Source organism: Felis catus, chromosome A2 (assembly GCF_018350175.1).
Source record: "Felis catus isolate Fca126 chromosome A2, F.catus_Fca126_mat1.0, whole genome shotgun sequence".
NCBI classification, from domain to species: domain Eukaryota; kingdom Metazoa; phylum Chordata; class Mammalia; order Carnivora; family Felidae; genus Felis; species Felis catus.
In genome coordinates this window covers 134,825,997-134,851,360 of record NC_058369.1, presented here as the reverse complement: position 1 = coordinate 134,851,360, position 25,364 = coordinate 134,825,997, and the positions used below count along the sequence as shown (strand labels likewise).

Below are 25,364 nucleotides of genomic sequence, written 5' to 3'. Positions count from 1 at the left end.
TCCCAGAGTCTGATGTGGAGCTCAAACCCACGAAACCACAAGATCATGAACTGAGCCAAACCAAGAGTCAGATGCTTAACTGACTGAGCCACCCAGGCGCCCCTAGAAATTTAACATTTTTATGTATCACAGTCATGATCTTTTCTTCTATGATTGTACCCTTTGTGTTATGTTACAAATATCTTTCTTCACCTCTCCCCTTTCCTCCCAGTTTTATAAATATGAATTTTAATTTATAACTAGAACATTTAAATAGCAGTGCCTTCATCAGAGAAGGTATGAGTCAGCTATTCAGATAGACCTCTACTCCACTAGGTTGGTGTGGTTGATGTGTATTATTATTTAATTAACACTTACTGAATGTGTGGAGCTGCTTATTCCCAGTATGGAATACAAGTTGTCTGAAGCCATGTAGTTATTTATATGTCCAGAAATGGAACTGTTTCATGTGTGTGGCTGAACCAAAAAATACTTAAGTAAAGCGTTGATTTTGTTAATATGCATTCATTCAGAAACTCAAATAATAAAACCAAAAGAAAGATAATCAGTCTTTAAAGTCACTTCATGAATTTTTCTTGAATTGGGTACATAACTTTGGCCAGGATTTCACATGCTGCAGTGGTTAAAGGCATGTTTCTACTTCATGTACTAGAAATGGATTTATTGAATAAATATAAATGCTAGATTGGGTTTTTAAATAAGTGGCCTCAGTGCCTGCTTGAGTGTCCAACAAAGAGAGAGACTCTATAAACTTCATGAAAGGAATTTCAGATTGAGAGAGATTAGAAGATCCCTTTTGCAAAAATTTTTTGGAAGCTGTGATAGTTAATTTTATGTGTCAGTTTGACTGGGCCACAAAGCACCCAGATATTTGGTCAAATGTTATTCTGGGTGTTTTTTGTGAGGGTTTTTTTTGATGAATAGCACTTAAATTGGTAGAACCAAGTAAAACAGACTGCACTCCCCAATGTAGGTGGGCCTTATCCAGTCAGTTGAAGGGACTGAATAAAATAAAAGGCTGATGCTTCTCTGCATAAGAGAATTCCTCCTGTATGACTGCCTTCAAACTGACATTGGTTTTTTTTACTGCCTTTGGACTTTAACTAAAATATAAGCTTTTCCTGGGTCTTGAACTTTCCAGCTTTCAGACAGAAATTATACCATTGGTTCTCTTAGGTCACCAGCTTGTTAACTTACCCTGCATTATATTGAGACTTTTTAGACTCCATAAATCATGTAAACCCATTCCTTAAAATAAATCTCTTTATCTGTCTATCTCTATGTCTTTATGTATCTATTTATATTATTCTGTATATATACCAATATATTTGTGAATATAAACAAACACTGTATTTCTTAGTGGTTCTGCTTCTCTGGAGAATCCTAATACAGCAGCTCTGAAAGTAAACTTAACCAAGGCCAAAAACAAACTGTGACTGAAATAGCCCTTTTAACAAAATCCCAGTTAAGACACAGCAAATTTCAAAGCATTAGCCCCTGGATGTGTCATTTACCAAATGAGAATATTAATATTCATCACAAAGTTGTTGGGGTCTCAAATTAATTGGCATATAAGGTGGGTGGGGAGATGGGTTAAACAGATGATGGAGATCAAGGAGTGTACTTGTTGAGATGAGCACTGGGTATTATGTGAAAATGTTGAATCACTGTATCATACACCTGAAACTAATATTACATTGAGTATTAACTAACTGGAATTTAAATAAAAACTTTAAAAAAATAAAGCATTGGGTAAACTGCTAAGTAAATAATTCTTATTAATTATAAGTTTTATCTGAAGTAACTCATGCATGGTGATGGCCTTAGAACAAATATTCCACCTAAATTACTTTGCAGTAATTGATAAGCAGAAGCCCATTACCTCCCACAAACATACTATAAATATATACACACACTATGTACATGATCACCACACACAGACACAGACATAGACACTGACACATACATGCCTGTTTTGGGGAAAAATAATAATGCTGACTGTTCAACTGTTAAACATTTTTATTGTGGAGGCTTGTAACCTTTATAGGACATGCAAGATAAAAAAGTGTAAAATATATCAGTAAGCATATAAAATTTCAGCAATCTTTTGGACCAGCAATTGATTTGCAAAAGGGACTAGAACAGACATGTCTTGGGATACACAGTTTACAGATTGAATCACAAAGCAATTCCCCAAGTGATTTTCCTCATATAAAGATAAAAATATCTTTACACTTAAAAAGTATGCAGTATACTACATTTTCAGTTATGTACACAGTTTAAAAGTAAAACTATGTCCATGCCAGTGTCTGTTTTAAATGCAAAACTTAAACATAGGTAACAGGTTGATAATTAAAGTGTCAGGAAAACAGAAAAGATGAAAAATAAAATCAAGCAGAGTTCCAATGTGTGCATGAGAATAAAAATATAAGCATATAACTGAAGGTTGAAAATAATGTCCCCAAGAACAGAATCTTAATATGAGCAGGAGGAATAAAAAGCTTTTAGATGTACCAGGAAGCTTTCTTTATGACTCAGGTTTACAGGTGAAATTCCTCAGTTTGAGTTCAGAAGAATTTGAATTTATTCCAGCAAAATTACTTCAATCGTTTATTACTGCCTCCTCCCCATCTTCTTTCTGAGCAAAGTGATGCTTGGATTAGGTCCAAAGCTCCTGGCAGGGGGAGGGGCTGTGTGTCACAGCATAACAGACGGTTACAAGTGCTTTACTTTGAAGGGGTCACATTTGCAACAAGTCTGACAGTCTCACACAATGGCCTCCATTTTATGAGCCCTTCCCTGGAGGCCCGCTGATCAGCTGAAAAGGGAACACAATGTTCAGCCACTAAACCACCCCAGTGATGGATTAGTTTGGAGTCAGGAAAGCGTGATTATTCTTGAAAATAAACGAAGCTGAATAGACATGCTGACCTCATTCAGCTGATGAGAGGCAGGGAAAGTTGGCTTCCACTCCTGCCAGCCCAGAGAGGGCTCAGTCCCACTTGTCCACCTTAATTCGTTTCATGGGATTGATATAGACCATACTCGATATGGATAAAGATGCTGCGTAATCAGATGCAGACATGAACTTCATCCAACTCTGTTTCTGAAAGTCAGAAACAAGCATGGAGAACTAGGCAATGGATTTTCTAATTTTGGTCTTCAGGGAGGCTGCTGACCTAATGAAAGTTGATTAGTTGGACCCTATTTGAAAAGGAAAATGTGAAGAACAGCAAGGCACTTAGGTCTCATTATCTATATACAAATATTCAGGCACAGAAAGTATCACAGGTTAAAATTTCAAGAAGTGTAAGGCATTAGTCGCAACATGTGAATGTAGATTATGTTTTCTAACTTGATAAAGATCACTTGATCCGATTGGATCCTTAAAGTGAATGGCAGCAATCTACTAACACTTCAGATTGTGGGGGAAGAGTTTGCTTAAAACCTGCCCACATACCTGTACACTCAATGGCTATAGCCTGTAAATCTTCCCTTACCATAAAATGATCAACATTTTAGAATAGGCACTTGAGGTTGTTCTTTTTTTTTCTCCTCAGTTCTTCATATTTCTCTCAAATTACCTTTCAACAATAGGTCCATGTCTCAGCCAATAAAACAATGATCCACATGCAAATAAGAATGTAAGGCAAAAACTTTAAATGGGTTTAAAAAATTGACACCACCAAAAAAATAGATGAAATAGCTCAGAAGAGACAAATAATAGTTACAAAAACTGAGTGATTTCTTTGTTCTGAACCGAGAAAACTCATTCATATACTGTTGCTATACTAGCAACTTGAAACTTGAAATTGGCACCAAGAAAATTAAAAGGAAAAAAAAAGAATCAGGTATACTTTTATCCCTGAAGTGTCATTTATATTTCTTTCTGCATATTGATGCGAATATTGCTGAATATTTTGCCAACAGCCTCAAAGAACGGGTCACAGAAGGTGTGGACGTAGATGGAATAGACACGGCTGATGCACTGAATCTCAATCAGGAAACTCTTAATGCACGGTACAACTGCCCAGATGTGCAGGAAAGAAAGAATGGCAAAGTAAATGCCCCAGATAAGCGCCATTGGGATGCCAAAGAGGGCAGACAGCAAGCGGTAAAACCAGTATTTTGTCACAGTGAAGGTGGTGAAGCTGGCCTTCCAGATGCCATCAAAACTGTGTGTTCCTTCTGGTTCTGCAATCACGTCTTCAAAATCAATCTAAAAGGAAGAAGTGACAGAATGTGAGCTATAATACAGGAAAAGAAAAGCAATCACTATTGAGTATCCATAAATAGATATTAGCTTTTATTAACAGGTTCTGTATGAGATGGTCAAAGGCACCCAGAAGCATTAGCATCACTTGGAACCTGTTGGAGAAAACACAGATATTTGGGCCCCACCTAGACCTTATTGCATCTCTGGGGGTGGAATCCAGGAGAACTTTTAACATGTTCTGTAGATATTTCTTTAAAATCCCTGCCTTCAAGTAAAACCTGGCAACATGGATAAGTATACAAGGTACACAGTAAACTGTAAATGACATGACCAACACAACCACACACACAGTGTTAAGGAGCTATTGTATAGTCAAATACTGGCTCTTTGAAAACTCAGTTGATAGAATTTCTTCAAATTAGTTCACTATGAGCTATGAGTACTCAAGGGATGGTGGGGCTTGGGCAGGGCTTGGAGAATAGGGTATGATTTGGAGAGGAAGAAGGGACCTTGGAAATGGTGTGAGCAAGACCCTAGGAATAAGGAAGGGTGATACAGTGAGTATATAGGCAGACAGACCTGTACACACAGCTAGAAAGACAGGTCGAGGCCAATCTTGATTTTATTTTACCTATAGTGAAGGGTCCATTGAAGATACTGGAGCAGGGAAAGCAGCCATTTATCAAGATGAATTTAACAGCAGTGTGCAGGCTGGAGAAAACGGACTCAAGGCAGAGAGACTGCTATATCCCAAGTTTGAGATGGTAGGGCCCAAAATGAATAGCCAGGAAAAAGAAGAAAGAAGAGAATGAATTTCAAGGATGTTAAAGGAAGACCCCACAAGATTTGGTTACTTCAAGGTTAGGGAGAGAGAAAAGCCTAAAATGAGCCCTGAGCTTTGAGATTCTGATTTGCCTGCTAGGGGAAACTAACGTGACATTAACAGCAAGAAGAAAGTTAGAAAGGAAGACAGTTGAAAACATGGTAAGGGAAATACATATTTATTCAAAAATATGTAAAGTTTTGAGTAAAGACAGATGCAAATATCAGTGGTCCACAGCAGTGAATGCTGTGGTAGTCCTTGTTGGTGGCCACTAGGAAGTAATCAAATGAGTTTGCAGTCATATAGCACTTAATAGTAACCAAGTGCTTCTGCATGCATCGTCTCCATATGACCTGGGGTTTCAAACCAATCTGAGAAGGTAGGTTGGTATCGCTTTACAAAAGAAGATCCGGAAATTCAGAGACACGGAGGGGCGCCTGGGTGGCTCAGTTGGTTAAGCATCTGACTTCGGCTCAGGTCATGATCTCACGGCTCCTGAGTTTGAGCCCCACGTTGGTCTCTGTGCTGACAGCTCAGAGCCTGGAGCCTGCATCAGATTCTGTCTTTGCCTCTCTCTGCCTCTCCCCTGCTTGTGCTCTCTCTCTCTCTCTCTCTCTCTCTCTCTCTCTCTCTTTCTCTCTCACTCTTTCTCAAATATAAATAAACATAAAAAAGAAAAAAAAAAGAAGTTCAGAGACATGGAGGGGGACTTGCCAATGTGATGCACACAGCAATGGTGGGACCAGAATGCAAACTCAACACCTTTCCTAACAACATTCTGTCCTACAGTACATGTTACCAATGAATTCCCAGGAGCTTTTCTCTTTCTGCAAGGATTTATATAAACTTAACTGAAGTATAAGATTAAAAAAAATTAACAATAGAACAGTAGGACAGAGCCAACTAAACTGCTTGGCAAAGTCAGGTATATGAAGGGATCTAATGTAGTTTGAAATCTAGACAAGTTGATGATTGCCAGCAACAACCCAGGCAAGCTCAGGATTAGGGAATGAGGACTTGGTGACTCTCTGGAGCTTCTCAGTGCCAAGAAGCCACAATTGATTCAACACAATAAAACTTCTTTTGGAAAAAGTACATGATGCTTACCAATAAAGTTTATTTTCTAGAACATTCTGTTTCTTGATCTATTGTCCAATGTCCTAATAATGTAATATGTAAAAATGGTATGTCCGCAATTATGTAAATGAAGTTAAACAGATTTATTGTTCTAATTTTTTCTTTGATTTAGATCTAGACTCAGTAGTAAACATTTACTTGTGTTAAAATTTTAAAAGGTTGTATGAAATAGGTAGCAAGTCAGATCAATCTGTGCAATTTACTTAATTGTCTACTGTCAAGTTTTGTTTTGACACTGTATTTTTCTAAAGCTGTTAAGAATAAAAGCCTGGGGGGGGCTCCTGGGTGGCTCAATTGGTTAAGCGTCTGACTTCGGCATCTGACTTCGGCTCAGGTCATGATCTCATGATCTCATGGTTCATGGGTTCAAGCCCTGCGTCGGGCTTTGTATTGACAGCTCAGAGCCTGGAGCCTGCTTTGGAATCTATATCTTCCTCTCTCTCTGCCCCTCCCTCACTCGTACTCTGTCTCTCTCTCAAAAATAAATAAACATTAAAAAATTAAAAAGAAATAAAAGTCTGTGGTTTTTCTTCATCTAACTGCAAGATACCCAATAGTTTTTTTTTAAAAGGTGACCTTCTTTTGTAAAAGGATTTTGTGAGGTCAAAATTAATACACAAGAGCAGACATTCTTAATATGGGGTTAAAAGATGGGCAGTGATGGTCCATGAGTGCCCAGAAATGGGAACATACATTTTGAGTGTACAACGGGAGAGGGTACCTCACTTTTATTAAAAAATAAAAACAGTTTACTATCAAAGGAGGGCAGGAAGCACTTTACTAGAGTAGGGTATTCCTACCTCTTTACAGAGCAGACTTGAAGCATGGCTGCCTTGAGATTCTTTTCCTAGGGAAGGGAGAGTTACTAACATTTGTTGACTGGCTACTATGTCAGACACTGTTCTCAATTTAACTCACATCAACTCCTAATGTATTATTCCCATTTTACAGGAAAAATGCAAGCTTCAGAAATGTTAATAATTTGTCCAGATAGATAAGAGGTAAATTTGAGGTTTGAATCTGGTCTGAAAGATACACTTTTTTCAACATATCACTTTAGAAAAAATTTTTTTTGAATCTTCTCCAAGGCAATTGTAGTATTTCATAATTAAAAAGCACATTAACAAAAACTATAAAATTGCTGAATTTTACAGTTCTGGTAACTGTAAGAATTCCCACAGTATGGTCTCTGAGGATGATATTAACAATGATGTTATATACATCATATATACAGTTGGTCCTTAGTGAAGATCTATGGACATATGAATGTGGATAAGATTTCTTGATAATAAATTTATTTTCTAAACCTAACTATAAATTCATTTTTTTCAACAAACATATTGAAAATTCTTAACTGCCAGTGAGCATGATTTATCTGCATGTGAATTTAGAGCTAGTCTCCAGGGGTAGACAGCAACATGACAAAAATAACATGTTATATAAGTATATTCAATTAGTTGCTGCTTTAGTCCTGAAATTTTTAAATGGCTAAAGATTACTAAAAGTATAGCCATTTAGATTCAGCTGAGAAAAAGAAAGCAAGGCAGGTAAAGGAAACACAGTGGAGCCAGAAATAAAGCTTAGTTTCTCTCTACTTCCATTTCTACAACAGTAATAATAATAGGTTTTTGTGAGGAGTACATGAGATAATGTACATAAAGTCTTAGTACAGGGATAGAGCATTATAATATAATATAGCAAATGCCCAATAAATAGTAGCATTAAAAAAATTCCTTGCTGTGGTTGGCTAAGCTTTTTAATTGACAGTTATTATTATTATTGAAGCTATCAACCACAAAGCACAAGTGATTCAAAAGAAGTAATTTCCATTTATAATGATCTTCACCACAACCCTCTGAGATGCATGCCATTTTTCCCATTTTACAGATGAGGGTAGTGTGGGAGGTTAAGAAATTACTCAAGGTCACACAAATGTTAAGTGGCAAAGCTGGAACTTGTTCAACCTCCAGTGTAAGCTCTTTCTGCTTATGTGTACCTGGGATTGCAAGTCCCTATACTAGTCTTATTTGCTTAATTTTGACCCAGATAGATATGCTTCTCAAAATATTCACATTTTGGTTATTAAAGGAATTATTGTTGATAGTGTTTCCATTTTAAGTTAGGACATCTAGTAACTAGGATGTTTTGCATTTTTGGTACTGATTGCATTTTCTTGGCCTCGCACAGTATGTTTTCACAATCCTGGGCATCCAGCCAAGAACTCTCACTCTAATTGGCAGATAAGGAAACTGAGGCACAGAATGATTAAAATGGGCCAGACATTCTTAAAGTCCCAAGTGAATTAGTGGAAAAGCTGCAATTAGAACTTTAACTTCCCGATTCACAGGCCTGCGTCTAGTCCTGTGCTCCACACTATATCCCTAGGAATTACATCTGTCTCACCATATCCCTTCTCCATCTACCCCGTCCATATCTCTAGGTCTCCTGTAAGTCTCTCATTACATTCCAAGGCATTGACTTGAAAGCTATCTCCATGTAAGGTTACGAGAAATGTCCTTTAGCAACGTGAAGATGAATGCTTTTGTACATTTATCTAGGGTGACATAAGCAGGAGGGAGTATTTTTTAAAATATCTTCATTTTGACATGTATTCACAATGCATTGAGCCCCAATAAAGTTCTGCTAGATAATCAGTAATTCCATATAAAGTCCGTTCACAATCCCCATCACTCAAAGCATAATTGCTTCAGCATTTTCATAGATGTTTAGAGCTGAAGGAATCCTAAAAGAAATGGAGTCCCACTTGAGAAATTGACAGCCAAAACTGTCAGATGACTGGATCAAGGATACCTTCCCACTTAATGGCAGACACAGGATTAGAATTCAGGCTTAGGAATTCTCCAGGCTCCTCTGCTACTGTCTGCTATCACTACACATCACTAGTCAATCTAGCTGCTACATTCTGTAGCCAGCAAGACAGCAAGACAGCTAGACTTGCATCTAAACTTAAACATCATCTTGCTTTCAATAGGTCCTGCAGATCTATTGTTGAATGAATGATAGCACCTCTCTCTGACAATCTCCAATGTGCTCACTGTTTACATCCATCATTGGTTAATTTATCCCTCATTAAAACTATCACTCTGAAGTCTCATTTCCTCAGGGACTTACTCCTCTTACATGAGAGTAGGGCTTGCCTAGAGTGGGACTTTATTTGCTCACTTAGGTTTGGAGCAGAAGAGGAATTAGAGATTTGCTTTAAAACAAAAACCAAGAGGTGCAGGTGGCATTTATTTTCTTAAAATGAGATGCCTCAGATGAGCTTGACCTGCACCTCCAAGAACTGATTTTCTGTTATATAATCTATGGAACAAGTTGTCCTTCTGGAAAGAATCATTATGCAGACTTCAGGATCAAAGGCATAAATGTGTTTCAGTGATATTTCTGTGTCTTAATAGATGTTTTATAAGGAATCAACAGTTTATACTACTAGATTTTTATAAATGACGTTAAATTCCTTTGTGCAACATTGACTTATGATGCTATAATTTCAGAAACATAAGTCAACAAAAATCTAGCAGCAGGTGTTAAGGAAAACAATCTGTCTTGTGTTTTGATCATACTTGACTAATATAATAAATCTAAAAAGATTTCATCTTGTTAAAAGTATGTCATGGCAATATTTTTTTAAAAAATTTATATGTACACAGTATTAATAAAATACAGTCATTTTTTTGTCTCAAAAATCTGACATTTTATTTCTGAATAAGGATTTTTTTAAGAAAGAAACTTTAAGTACATTTAGGATTTCATAAGCAATGAAGCTTACATATTGTTTCTATGGGAAAATATCTTTTTAGACTATTAGTGGAAATTATGATTATAAAGAACACATAAATAACAATATACAAGATGTTTACAAAAGACTTGTGTGTTGTCTGCCCAACATCCACAGAATCCTGATTTATTCAGGTACTAGCAATAATTCTTTGATCTCAGAGATAAGACATGGTTGGTTTAGACTTGCCATGGTAGTGTTAGTCTCCTTGCTGAGAGATTGGTTTAAGGAAAACATGTGGCCCAGTTCTGGATAAGTGGAAGTCTGCTGTGTGGGACTTCCAGGAAAGCTTTATCTTCTTTTTGAAAAGAGAGAGGTGCATGATGTGGCCCTTTCCCCTTTTATCCTGCTTAGAATATGACGTGTTGCCTTAATGTAGGGAAGGCATCTTGTGATGAAGTGACGTGTATATTTTAAAGGCCAAGAGTATAGAAGATGTTGCTTTTGTCATTATCAACCTATAAAAACAATGCCAATAGCTGTCCGTCTCTAGACTTCTTATGTGACACATATATACACTTATTTTAAGCCACAGCTATTCAGGTTTTCAGTTTCCTATAGCAGAAAACACCCCTAAGTGATACAGTAACTAATAGTCTCTTCTGTTGGTTGACATAGTAGTTGTGTATCTCCACATTTAGAGACCTGAGTTCAATTTCTAACCTCAATGTATCTTTCTAACACTACTAGACTACTCCCAGAATATGTTACTAACCTATATCAGAAAATACTGGCTTTACATTAACATTTAGTTTCAGTAAAGCACAAATAGGATGATAAATTATGAAAGAGACAAATGAACATATTGTGTGATAAATAGCATCTAAGATGGATCCCAATGATTTCTCCTCCCCTACTTCCTGTGTTCATGCCTCATATAATACCCTCCACTTGAGTATGGGCTGGAATTAGTGATTTCATTCTAAATAATAAAAACATGGCAAGAGTAATGGGGTGCACTTCCAAGATTAGGTTAAAAAAGAGTGTGGCATCTGTCTTGCTTCCTTTCTTACTCTCTTGCTTGCCTAGTCTGCTAGAAGCCAGATGCCAGGTGTGAGTTGCCCTATGGAGAGGCCTGTGTGGAAGGAAATGAAGGAGGATGATAGCCAACAATCATTGAGCGACTGAGGCCTGTAGTCCAACAGCCTGGGAGAAATTGAATCCTGCTATCAGCCATGTGAGTGAGCTTGGAAGTGGGTCCTCTCCCAGCTGAACCTTGAGGTAACTTCAGCCCTGATAACCTGGATTGCAGCTTGTGAGAGACCCTGAGCCAGAACCACTAAACTAAGTCACACTTGGGACTCCTGATGCACTGCAAGATAATAAATGTTTGTTGTTTTAGGCCACTGAATTTTGGGGTAATGTTATGCCACCCTGGATAACTAAAACAATTCCAAAACAAACCACCTTTATTTTGATTATCATTTCTTATTTTATATTTTATTTTTCTTTTCTATTAATTCAATTCTCCATACTTACAGAAAATTATAGGGGGGCCTGAGTGGTTCAGTTAGTTAAGCGTACAACTTTGGCTCAGGTCATAATCTTGCAGTTTGTGGGTTTGAGCCCCACGTCGGAGTTTGTGCTGACAGCGCAGAGCCTGGACCCTGCTTCAGATTGTGTCTCCTTTTCTCTGCCCCTCCCCCATTCATGCTCTGTCCCTCTCTCTCTCTCAAAAATAAATAAGCATTAAAAAAATAAAATTACATACAATGTATGTATATAAACATACTAGAATTCAGTCTTGGGGAAAAATTCAGGAATATATGAAAAGGAAAGAGCATTTTCAACTTTCTTCATTTTCAACTTTCTTCAAACAGCATGTTAGAAAAGTTTTAGGCTATTTATAGTTCCATCATTCATTTACCTAAAGGGGGTTGGATTTATAACCAAATAGGCACCAAAGACTAAGAGCCAGCTTCATCTACTCCATCTAGAAAGTCCATCACCAAATCTGGAGATATCTCTATATCTATCTATCTATCTATCTATCTATCTATCTATCTATCTATCTATATTTTAAGTAGGCTTCATGCCCTGTATGGAGCCCAACATTGAGATTGAACTGACAACCATGAGATAAAGACCTGAGCTGAGATCAAGAGTCAGATGCTTAACTGACTCAGCCACCTAGGTGCCCATGGACTCTTATATTTAATACTTGTGAGTGAACTACTCAGGGATCCCCAATTCCAAGGAGTTCTTAGCAGGGGCCATGTAGCAAAGGAATCAATCAACTGGAGGAGAGTGCTTCTTTAAAAGGCGCTCAGGTCCCATTTCATTCTCAAATCAGATTCTCTCCTGTGGGGCCTGCGGAGTCTGATTTTTAACAAGCTTTCTCTTCTTTTCTCATGCAAAAGACTAAACCAGAGTTATGCCCTGCCCCTTTGGATTTAGTGATAGCTCCTTTTTGTTCATGCTACTCTTTCCCCTCCATGCCGTGAAGTCCTAGTTTGCTTTCTGCTTTTCTTTGGGAGCTCCTGCTGGATGGCACGTGGAAGTCAGTGGATAATGAATGGAAATGCTCTTTGAAAGCTTTTCCTAATTTAATCCTATAAATATGTATTATTGGACAAGGATGAATGACTTATTTATTATGAAAAACACTCTAACTGGCAATAGAAATCCTGATTTATTTTCATGATGCTAAACCCAGTATAAACAAAAGTACATTTAAAAAATCAAATACGTACTTCTAAAATCCGAACGTATGTACCAAACCCAGTCACACAGAAAGTAGGTTTAGACTGATTGCAAGCTCACTTCACTGTTCTCATGTATATTTCCAACATGTTGAGCAGCCTTTGAAGTTGATGGAATACATGTGCATGAATGTGTGGGTGTAGAGAGGATTGAGGACTAGCACAATTAAATGTTACCAGAATGTAGGAACTTTGCCCTAATGCCCATGTGTTTTCTCAGGGGCAAGGGCAAATACCCATGTGTTCACTGGGCCAAACTGGCACCACTGAGGGAAAAGGCTACAGTGTTCTTGCAGCCTCAACTGAAAATATGCAGCCTGGGTTCTGTTAATGCCTGCGATTACTTGGATTCCCAGAGAGTCCACACGCAGCCCTAAGAAAAATGTAAATCTGGGGTGGAACACTGATATATTTTGAGCTGCCTTGGGGTGGTAGGTACTAGGCAACTTGACCTTACAGAAAACAAAGGATTGCCTCCTGGAGAGGGAAGGAGAGGGTTGCATTATTAATCACGGTTTCAAGCTGGAAGATGGTAAGGGGGGTATTTACCTACTTCTGTGAACAAGAGGAGATGGTGTGGGTGCAGGGGGAGGAATTTGGAGGAGATCTGCAGTCCCTGACCTGGGCCTCCAGTTGGGACCTTTGGGTCTCTCTCTTTGGACTGACCTCCCCCTTGTTGCTTTCCAGACACTGCAGAGGCCTCAGAATAATGACATTTCACATGAGTGCCCTATTTCACTCATCTGCTTCCAACTTTCAAAAAGTTGTGAAATTCTAGGCTATCTTTATAATAAGAATGGAAAAAAATCTTTTATATTCCCACTAAGAAGAGGTCATTTAACTAATAAGTGACTGGACCAAACCAGGACTTAAGGGAGGTCTATGTCTGTTGCATTCAGCTTGATATCTTCCATGATACCTAGTAGTACTATGCACCCACAATTATCAAATAAACATTTCTTCAGTAAGTATACTATTTTAAAGGAGTTATAAATGTCCATTGAAAGGATGTAGGCATATGTAACGTTTCACTAACCATCATATTATCTCCTATGAATTCTCTACCTGATATCACAAGTGCGCTTTTATTTATCTATTGTTTTGGTATCTCATTTTGTTCAAAATGATGTTCTTATTTACCACAACTCTATATTGCCATGACCATTTTGATCAAAATGAAGTGGTTATCATTTAGGTGACTTGGGCACCATGGAAAGGGACAATCCAAGCTCTGAAGTCTTCATCTTTAAGGAAAAATGATTTAGAAAATGTTGATTAAAACATATTTTTGCTTGGTTGGGTTTTGTCCCAATGATCTGAATAACTACAATTATGTAAACATGGCCCAAACGCAGGGGGTGTGCACTGAAGTATGGTGAGGAGGCGTCACCAAGAGAAAGCAAAGGTGGAAACAGGAATAGCAGCTAGGCCCAGCCCTGCAGGGGACCAGCAGAGCACCCCAGTGGGGAATGGATAGTGAGGGAGTGAATTTGTTCTTTTCCCAATGAATTCCTGTTGCATATATGTGTGTTTGTGTGTCCCCAGTTCAGGAAAGGAGGCCTACAACTAATTTGTACTTCAGAATGCATTTAAGGGACTCTGTTTACTTTCTTAGCAGGAATGTAGGAAAATATACAGAGAAAGGCAGAGTATTAGGGTGGCAGAATCAGTTGACCCTTGAATAACCTAGGTTTGAACTATTGGGTCCACTTACACAGATTTTTTTGGGTAAACACAGTACCACACTATAAATGTGTTTTCTGTATGATTTTCTTGATAACATTTTCTATTTCTCTAGCTTACTTTATTTTAAGAATATGGTACATAATACATATTACAATCAACATGTGTTAATTATTCCTGTTATCAGTAAAGCTTCCGGTCAACAGTAGGCTATTAGTAGTTAAGTTCTGGGGGAGTCAAAAGTTATATATGGATTTTCAGGGGCACCTGGGTGGCTCAGTCAGTTAAGCATCTGACTCTTGGTTTTGACTCAGGTCATGATCTCAATGCCTGCGTCAAGCTCTGTATTGACAGTATGGAGCCTGCTTGGGATTCTTTCTCCCTCACTCTCTGCTCCTCACCTGCTCTAGCACATGCTCGCTCTCTCTCTCTCTCTCTCTCTCTCTCTCTCTGTCTTTCAAAATAAGTAAACTTTAAAAAAAGTTATATATGGATTTTTGACTGCACAGGGTGTGGGCACTGTTAGCCCCCATGTTGTTCAAGGATCAACTGTATATTCTGAGGCAGCAGACTTTTACAGAGGCCTTGGAATAGCAATAACTTACATTATATAGCACTATATGCCTCTGGGTTCATATCACATCCTGTATGTGAGGAGATAGCTGCAAGGCAGGAGTTATTTTCCCTATTTTACAGACTATGAGACTGAGCCTCAGGGAGGTTGTAATCATTGACTGGATCAAATACAAGACTTGTCTCTCAGGATTCTCATTCAATTCATCATACCATTCTCCTCAGCCCCACATCAAAATTCTCATTTTGTTTATGCGATACTGCTCATTCAAGTGGAGTCACATAGGAATTTCTGAGTCCACATGTCTGGTTACTCTCCCTTCCCTATACCCATGCTTCCCATCCAAACTGATACAGAATGCTTCTCTGACTCAGCAAATCGCCATTTTCACCAGGACAGGGCATCTGATCCAAGCCAGAGGATGTGGCTGTCCTTCTGCTGTCAAACCTCCATGCTAAGTGAGGTTACCCTCACTCCCCAGCAACCAAGCTCCTTTATACCCAGGACCCTTGGGTCATTTGACTAACCACTGGTCACCAGGGTCCCCATTGTCTTGTCATCTCTCTCTGGCTTTTCCATGTTTACCATAAGATGGTATCTTATTCCATTCCTGTAGGGCCAGTTGTTGTCCAACATTAGTACACTCAAGAAGTTTCTGGGTGATGTTTGTTAAAATGCAGATGCCTGGGCCCTGAGATCCTAGATTGGTGGGTTTGAGGGTAGGGTCCAGGTATCTGTACTCCCTCCCCTATTTTAATGCAAAGGGTCTGGGGAAGATACTTTGAGAAACAAAAGCTGCCTTAGGCTTCATTTCCTACTTCATTCCCTACCTGAGTGTCTGAGAAATCTGACAGTTCTGAGTGGGCAAGATAATAGATTAGTTACTGTGTTGCTCCCTACGTTCGAGAGGCAATATTGTCCCCTCCCCTGGTTCATAGCATGAAAGCTAGGTTTGAATCTCAACTCTGCTATGTTATCTTACATAAGCTCTAAGCCTCTCTCTCTTAGTTTCTCATCTGTAAATTGGAGGTCAAATAGTACTTACTTCATAGGATTGTTCTGTGTACTAAATGACTTAACTTATGCAAAATGTTTGGGACAGTGCCTGGGGGCAATGGTCAGTGCTACATCAGGAGCTTCTGGTCCAAGAATCCCAACCAGGAGAAGTGGGGAAATGTCAGGGATTTCAGTAACAGTGTTGGGAGAATGGAGGAGATATTTTGGAAAAGGAGAACTCTTGGCATTCCTGAAATCGTTTCAGGCAGGTGAGTGCTTATTTTGCATCCTGCCATTATGCAAACAAGAAGGATTAAGTCATCTCTATCAAAGTGCATCACTCATCTCTATCAAGTGCATCAGCCTTCTGGAGTTTATTATAAACATGAGGCACACAGCAACCAAATATATCCTGGGGAAGATGATGCCCCAGCTGACTGAGCTCCTGGATTTGTCAGAAGGTGGCACCAACACCAAGTAATGGGGCTCTCTTTGCTTTGGATTAATTCCTTTTTGCCTTCTTCTTTTTCAGTCATTTCAAGGTAACCAACAGGTTTCTCCATCTTTTGCTCTTCTTAGGAGGAAGTAAGAATTACCCTAGGGTTTGTATTACACTTTAAAATTTTAAGTTAAATTTCTCTGTTCTGATAACAAAAATATACATTCCTAGCTTGCATCTTGTTATGCATTGAATTGTGTCCTCCTCAAAAAGACATGTTGAAATCCTAATCCTTAGTACCTCAGAATGTGACCATATTTGGAGACAAGGTCTTGCAGATGTAATTAGGATGAGGTCATACTGGAGTAGGGTGGGCCCTTCATCCAATATGGCTGGCATCCTTATAAGAAGATGGTAATGAGAAGACAAACAGGGAGAAGGCCATGTGATTGGAGTTATGCAGCTGCAAGCCAAGGAATGCCAAACATTGCCAGCAAATCACCAGAAACTAGGAAGAGACAAAGGATTCCCATACAGGTTTCAGGAGGAACATGGCCCTGGTGACATCTTGATTTTGGACATCTAGCCTCCAGAACCATGGGACTATAAACTTCTATTGCTTTAAGCCACCTGTGTGGGATTGTTGTTAAGATAACCCTAAGAAATGAATATACATTCCTTTCAAATTCCTGAAAACTATCCTCCATGATGATTTCCAGGTTCCAAAGCATTTTCATGCTTCCTGGAGTAGGTTGCCTACCCTCTTTTTCTGGGGATCCCAGATAGAAATGTAAAACTATATTTAGTGTACCTGTGACTAGCTGGCTCTGAACCTTCTTTAGGAACCTGAACCATCTCTTCTGTCAACATGGCCTCACATATTTATGATCACAAAAAGTGCTTAGTTGCAGATGGTTTGGTACAAAGCAGACTGCATATCTTTTGATTCCTTATTTAAATCTTCAGTCTTCTGATATCAATTTGGTGGCACTTGCTGATGTTGAGTGTCACCAAACAAGTGATATGGAACAAGTGAACAGAGTAAAAATAGGCCATGTAAGGGCTAGTGATAGGAGAATGGACTGAAGCAGTGAACTTGAACAGGAAGGAGTGGTGCCTTCAGGGATTCTTGTTTGTCATCCTTGAGGAGAAATAACTTCAGCCCTTGGAAGTATTGGAAGTTCTCTTAATAGAAAAGTCCTGCATTGCTTAATGCATGGAAATCTTATTCTACCTCCAAACAGCATTTATAAGGATTCATCTAGAGGCCTCACTTGCTCACGAAATTCTATGTTTACACTTGGGAGTTTGTTATTCTTTAAACTTCTGGGTGTGTCATGGGACAAATATGAATGATTACCACACTAAAGAAAATAAAAGCTCTTTCCATTCTAACAAAGACACAAGAAACGGAAATGTCTTCACCATTTTCAAACTACCGATTGGTCTGCATAGACATTTGTTTGAACCAGAGCATTTCCAACCCTCTTAACTTCTTTTCAGTTTCTACAATTCACTTCCTGATGGTGGGAGTTATTTCCTACCATTCAGTTAAGTCAACTAGGGTTACTAATAGCATTCATCTTACCTCACTGCTGGAATATTTTCCCCTCCAGTGCTTAGAGTCTGTTTATTAAACAAATAGAAAATTAATGAAATAAATCTCTGCAGGTTTGAACATTGCTAGGCAAGTAAGGAAAAGGATCTAAACTAGAGTTCTTGTCAGGTCTAAGCAAGGATAATCACAGCCATTATGTGGTTCTCAAGACACAGACCCTAACTTCTACCACAAGGTTTCTCCATCTGAGCACTGTTGGCATTTTGGGCTGGATAATTCTTTGTTGTGGGGTGAAAGTAGGGGTACTGTCCTGTGCACTGTAGAATGATTATCAGTATCCCTATCCTCCACCCGATAGATGCCAGTAGTACCCCCTAAACTGTGACAATTGAAAATAACTCCAAACTATCCTCCACCCGATAGATGCCAGTAGTACCCCCTAAACTGTGACAATTGAAAATAACTCCAAACTATCCTCCACCCGATAGATGCCAGTAGTACCCCCTAAACTGTGACAATTGAAAATAACTCCAACACTGCCAAATATCCCTTAGGAGGGAGAGCAAAATTATCCCTAGTTGAAAACTACTGCTCTAGAAAATCATAATTTGATACGATGAGCTAGGACCTGAACTTTAGAAATATTTATAGCCTAGGGGCGCCTGGGTGGCGCAGTCGGTTAAGCGTCCGACTTCAGCCAGGTCACGATCTTGCGGTCCGTGGGTTCGAGCCCCGCGTCAGGCTCTGGGCTGATGGCTCAGAGCATCGGCTCAGAGCCTGGAGCCTGTTTCTGATTCTGTGTCTCCCTCTCTCTCTGCCCCTCCCCCGTTCATGCTCTGTCTCTCGCTGTCCCAAAAATAAATAAACGTTGAAAATCTTATTTTTTTTTTTAAAAAAGAAATATTTATAGCCTAGAATGCTTGTATATTTATTGCAGGCACTTTTGGTTTATAGTACTATGGCATTATGAGTTGATTGATTGACTGATTCATTCATTCATTCATTTGTTCAGTATTTATGAAACACCTACTTTTGAGGATGGAATAAGTGAAACAAAGAAACATAGCTGGTTATGAGTCATTGAAAAGGGGGCAGTGCAAATAAAATGAGATGACCTCTGGCTGCTCAAGCTTATTCAGGAATCATTACCAAGGAGGGGTGATGTCCTTCTGTGGTGCACCACCTTATTATTAAGGTAACAGGAATTTTCTTTCTTGCTCCTCCCCAAATCAGTAATAATTTGAATTTAGACTGGAATTTTGAGTAATTTCTTTCAGGACAATGACCCGAGTCCTTCCCTGTTTTAGGGCCTTCCTACCTCCTGTTAGTTTTGCTTGGAACTCTCCTTCCATCACTCTTCACTTGGCTAGCTTGGAGTTTTCATGTATTAATCTAAATGTTCTTTCTTCAAAGACTTCTTTCTGGTCCCCACCCCTTTTCTCACCTGGATGTTTTATCATCCAGCCTTTCTGACACTTATTTAATGGTTTGATTGAGTGAGTGTGTGTTTGAGAAAGAGAGAGGGAGAGAGGGTAAGAGCTAGAGAGAGATTATTTCTGCTACTAGACTATAACCTCCCTGAAATATAGTTTGGTGTGTGTGGGTGTGCGCGCGTGCACGCACGCATGCGCATGTGTGGGAGGGAAGGAGAGAGAGAGAGAGAGAGAGCACAAGCAGGGCAGAGGGAGAGGGAGAGGGAGAGGGAGAGAGAGAGAGAGAGAGAGAGAGAGAGAGAGAGAGAGAGAGAGAATCTTAAGCAGATTTCATGCCCAGAGTAGAGCCTGACTCAGGGCTCTGTCTCAGGACTGTGAGATCATGACCTGATCTGAAATCAAGAGTCAGACACTTGACTAAGCCACTCAGGCTCTCACCTCCCTGGAATATATTAGGTACTAAATTAATATTTGCTGAATAAATGAATGAATTAGTTAATGCTGCCATTTGCTTAGCTATATTTCTCTCTCTTCTATTTACAAGAGCACCAACCTGATAAAATGTCCTTTAGGAAAGAAGTTCTGAATATGTTATTATCCCATCCAAGGGTTAGTAATTGCATATATTGATCTCATTAAGTTATTCTAACACAGTCTTAGTAATTTTGGTGAAAGAGTGATCAAAGGTGATTAATAACAGCAAACTCAGATTAATTCAATTTTTGCTTCTCATGAAATTTGGGTTCAAACCTATGGATTTAGACATAGCTTTGCTTAGGGAGTTGATTAGTTCCTGAAGAAGGCTCAGGTGGTCTGAATTCATGTTTAGCTTTGGCATCGTACAGGTTGGGTGCTAAGTGATAGGATTAAAATCATACAGGGCCTTAAATTTGAAACTTTATATGGATCAGAGAGAAATAAATTATAGCTGGCTAATGGGAAAATCTGACTCAAAGTAATAGTGCTTCTGCTGCATAGCTCTTAGTCATCTGATTCTATTGCTCTCAGATGGGCTGTTAAAAGAACTTCAGAAATGTGGCCACATGGGCTAGGTGAATTTGACAACTGTCAGCACTCAGAAAGTCTGAGCATTTTTTATTTAGTCAGACTTTTTTAAGACCATTGCTCTAAAGTTGTAAGTAAGGGTGTAATCTGTTAAGTGAATGAAGAGGAATAAACTGGTTACAAAAAAGATTACTGAAAGTTTGTAATCTACTTTGGAACTGATTTTCTGGTCTATCTTGGGACACAAGCAGACAGTTTTGAGGCAAGGACAATAAAAGGGAAGACCACAGTTCTGAGCACAGATGAGAAGGGAAAATGAACTCCAGCTCCTCATCTCTTTAGTACCAAATATTTATTGGTAGTTTATTCAGCATGTCATCTGTCGTTAGCTCAGTACTTCAAAGATGATTTAACTGAATCCCACAGCCTGAATATTAAGAATGAGAATGACGATTGGTAAAATCTAGGAAGAAAGTAATAAAAGTAGTATTGATGAGGAGTCTTCCACCATTCTCTCTGAATGGACTTCATATACCTTTACAGGCTTCCACTCTTATGAATACTGGTCAACCGGATCATAGAATTTTAGAAATGAAAGCAACTTAGGGACCATCTAGTCTCTTATTGATTGCTATAGGTGAAGAAACTGCTGTCCAGAGGGTCCAAGTGACCTTTCTAAGCCTCAAGGCAACACTTGAGGTCAGTGTCCAAGAAAGGGTAGAATTCAGACTTTTTCTGAGGCTCAGTTTCCCCATCTGCTCTGAGGAGGAATTGGCATCAGTAAAGCACTTCTCTCTTCTCTGTGCCAGGCACTAGAGAAACGACACAGACCTGCCTGTTGCTAGGTCCAGTGAAGCTTCCTGTGGCCTCTGTACCAGTAGGAGAAAAATCAGTGCATGTTGTTAGCTCCATTCTTAGTATGCCTGAGCCGTGAACCATGTAGAAAAAGGGGAATGGGGATGACACTGTAACCAGATGATATTCCTCTTGGGGAGAATAGAACGAATGAGCAAAAGGAAGGGAAACAACCGGACTGGATTACATGAGTGACACGAGATTTATCCCACATACAAAGTCTGTCTTATACAGTTGCTATACTACAGTTCCAGAAAGTATTTTTTGTAATAGGAATTTGAGAGACAATATCATACTCCAATAAAAATGCTAAGGATTCCCCAAAATGAAGACCCTGAGAAGGAATAATTTCCCCATGGTGGCCCTTATGGTCCTGAAAGTTTTATAATGGCACATAATTTTATTATTAAGAAATTCAGACTCTAAACCAGACTCAAATCTGGCTGTACATTAGCCTAACCTGGAAAGCTTTCAGAAAAACAAAAAACAAAAAACAACAATAAGAAAAAAAAAACAAATAACAATACATAGGCCTGGGCCCCATCATAAATTAGTTCAGTTAGAATTTCTGGGGATGGGATACAACAGTATTTTGAGATGTTCCCCCGATGATTTATGCCTAAATCATGTCGTCTAAAGTCACAAAACAGCCACCCCTTTGCAGAAGCCATACTGTCTAGTGAGTTTAAATCACAATAGGGGTTTATACAAACTGTGAAATTGTTTGAATATGCAATGTGTAGGTGGGAGTGGATGGGCAGGCTTGCCATAGAGATAATATTTCATACTGACCTTTTGGTACATACAATGCATGCATTTTTCAGTGTTCTACTTTCAGATGTTTACCACATGCATTCCCAACCACTGTTTAAAACAATGCCGTACCAACTCCTCTTTGCCCTCAAACAAACCAGGTATCCTGCTGGAATAGAGGAAAAGTGCTCATATGTATGCCAGTGCTTAATTATGAGACTGTGTGTCAATGCTGTTATACATCTATTTGTAATTGCAGAGGTAGAGGAATTTGAGCAGTTACATAGCAGTTACATAGACAAGTTACATAGACAAGTAAGGAATTTAACACACAACTATTATAAAACAACCTCTGTGACACATTCCTGGGATTAACCCCTCTTATTACTTGAAATTTCTTCTCCCAGGAAACCTAACACTTTTTTTTTTAAGTGTACATCCCTTCCTCCCTTTTCCTTGTCCTGAATGGTGATTGTGTCTGAGCAGTATTTTTCTTGTAAGTCTCATAATAACCTGGCAATACCTAAAGGCAGCTGTCATTCCATGTTCCCTTCCAACTCTTCTAAAATATTGTCCAGACGAAGCAGTCCCTTCTCAGCCATACCTGGAGGTTTCTCTTCATCCCTTATCTCCTTCCTTTTGCTCTTCTGTGGGATCTTTCTAGCATCTCTACCTCCCTCATAAGATCAAAACAGAACGCATTTTTAATAAGTCTGACAAATAGCAAATGAAGTAGAGAATCTTGTAGGTGACATTTCTTCTGATTGCATTGTCCATTTGATTCCATCTATTATACTTCCTTTAAAGTATCATTATATTACTGAGATGTTTAGTGTTTATGAACAACTGGTAGACTAGCTTGCATCCCCTATTGCCCAAGGGGAATGGAGCATTGTGGATTCATTTAAGGGCACATTTACAATAGTGATTATCACCCTGGAGATCTTGGTCCCTTATAGACTGTGGAATTATAACAAGGGGTTTCCATATCCATTATGCTCACCAAGCATCTTGGTTTTCCACATCAAATTTCCACAGAAATGACAACCTTTTCCTGGTATTTTCTTATTTTTTATAAATTTACCTTATTTTTTATAAATTTTTATAAAATTTTTATAAATTGTTTCCTACTTAATATCTATACGTTTTATTTCTAGTCATTTATCATTATCTCACTTTGTATAAGCCTTTATCTTAATAGGGCCATAAATATAGGCCCTATATTTATGGGCTACTTATAATTTGTCACAACCACTTTGATGTTATTTTTATCACAGATATTAACAAGGTCATTGTAATTGGTGTCATTTGTAAGTTGTGAGTCCTCTTGTTCATTCCAGTCATTGATAAAATATTAAATGTGCTAGGTAGGGCTGTGGTCTTGGCTGTATGTTAGATACCAGTCACACCTAAAATTCTCATTACACACCATCACCCTTTTTTTGATGGCTACTTCCTAGTCCTATCTATTCTTAACTAAATAAGATCCTGATCTCCTATACTTAGCTTGTTGATAGGGAAACTGGAGTCAAACCAAAAAGTCTTACTTTTATACATATTGCAGTAAATCCACTTCCTCTCACAGGAGATGAGAGAAAGGATGGAAAAGGAGCTAACTTCTTTTCATTTGGGACAGACATCAACAATGAAATGAATGATGTCTGATCCTTTCTAGAGACATCTATATGTATTGGTCCATTTTTCTTCTCCTCCTTCTCCTTCTTCTCTTTCTCCTCCTTCTCCTTCTTAAACCTGAGACCTATGAGAGAGGACCTCTGAGGTACAAAGAAACTTCTATGCTGTTAGAATAGTGGATTAATGGTTACCACCTACCAGTTAGTAAAATCTCAGAGCTCTATGTACTTAAGATCTAGAAGTAATAAAGCCAAAGAGAAGGAAAAAGAAGCTTGGGTTTCTCAAAGCTTTTGGCTCCTTCAGGTGTGGAAGGTTTGAATTTTTCTTCAGAGCAGTCTCCTGACTTAGTCACTCCTCTGATGTTTGCCATTGTCCAGAGGCATATGGGTGGTCTGACAGGGAATTCTTACCCCTTCTTTGTAAGGGATTTCTCATGTGTCCCAATATCCAACTGTCAGTCTTCTGGCCCCAGTGGGCAACATCAAACATCAATAATGGCATCTCTTGGCATTCTGGGAATTTGCCTGCCCTACGTGCCAGAAACTTAGGAGATTATCCTTATCCCCCAGGCCCTGGGAGACCATCCAGGTGCCATAGCCTGCTCACTGAAGGCTCAGGAGAGATGCATTTGTGTCCTCCTCAAACTGGAGACAAAAATAAAATTTTTAATAATAAACATATACACAGAACATGTTTTCTCTTTACTTCAGTAAATAGAGTTGATATTTTTGGATTTATTATCTGGATATGTTTTTTTTTAGAAGGTTTAAAATGTGGCTGCCATAGAGAAAGGGGCAAAGGAAGACACTCAATAATGTAATCCTGTTGTCCTTTCACTTGCAGGAGACATTCAATTACTTAAAGAAGAATTTCAGCAGACAACTTGACATCCATTTTCTGATGGCAGACTCAGTGTGGGGCCCTGGGGTGGGTACTGGGCAGCCACAGTTCTGGGGCCACCAGGGGGTCACTGTCCAGCTCTGAAGGACTCAGGCATGCAGTGGAAAGGGAAGGTGGGGAGGACATGGGGATAGAGAAGCAGAATACTTAGAAGGCTTTGATGTATACCAAAATAGAGATAAAAACAAAATGTGGTGGAAGCGAAGAAAAGAGATAACCAATTCCTATGAGATTGGTCAGCAAAAACTAACAGAGGCGCCCATGTCTTAGATGAGCCCTGGCAGAAGGCTGTGGTTCTGTCAGGAAGACTCTGGTGTGGAAGGGCTCAGGACATGCTTTGTGCCTGGTTTGGAGTGCATGCTTGTTAAATATTTGTTAAATGGCCTTTCTAAGGGAGTACATTATCTGAGAATGACTCTCATTCTCACCTCTATAACTACAGTAATGGAGGTGTTTACTTAAAATAGTTTGGTGAAATGGTGATTATTAACTATTTGGGGCAATTTCTCTCCCTATTAAAAAGCATGGTGCTCAGGATCAAGTAAGGAAGAGATCTGTTGACCTAACCAAAATAATTGGTGATCTACAATGAATGCAATTCCATTTCCTTGGCATATTTTGGTATACCCATTTCCAGCTATATTTTATTACTGCTAATCATATAGAAAAGGCCAACAGTGAGCCATGATTGATAAAACATTCCCATTGTTCTTCTGAGAGATTAATGGTGCCTTGTAAAATGCCTTATTAAGTCTGTTCCTTACTTCTGGCATTTGTTTTTGAGAACAAATACATAATTACTAGGGAGGAAGTCTCAGAGAAACTACTTTCAGGATTAAAGAGGCATTTCTCCTAC

General features: G+C 38.9%; 1 protein-coding gene across 2 annotated transcripts in view; it reads right to left on the bottom strand.

Annotated features, from left to right (window-relative positions):
• Positions 1 to 2,001: 2,001 nt before the first annotated feature.
• Positions 2,002 to 25,364, bottom strand: part of CAV1 (caveolin 1) — a 34,999-nt gene continuing 11,636 nt past the window's right edge. The window contains exon 3 of one of the 2 annotated variants that reach the window (XM_023240783.2): positions 2,002 to 4,219. In XM_023240783.2, the coding sequence (XP_023096551.1) occupies positions 3,878 to 4,219 (342 nt within the window). In that variant the 3' untranslated portion in view covers positions 2,002 to 3,877. 2 annotated transcript variants of the gene reach the window in all.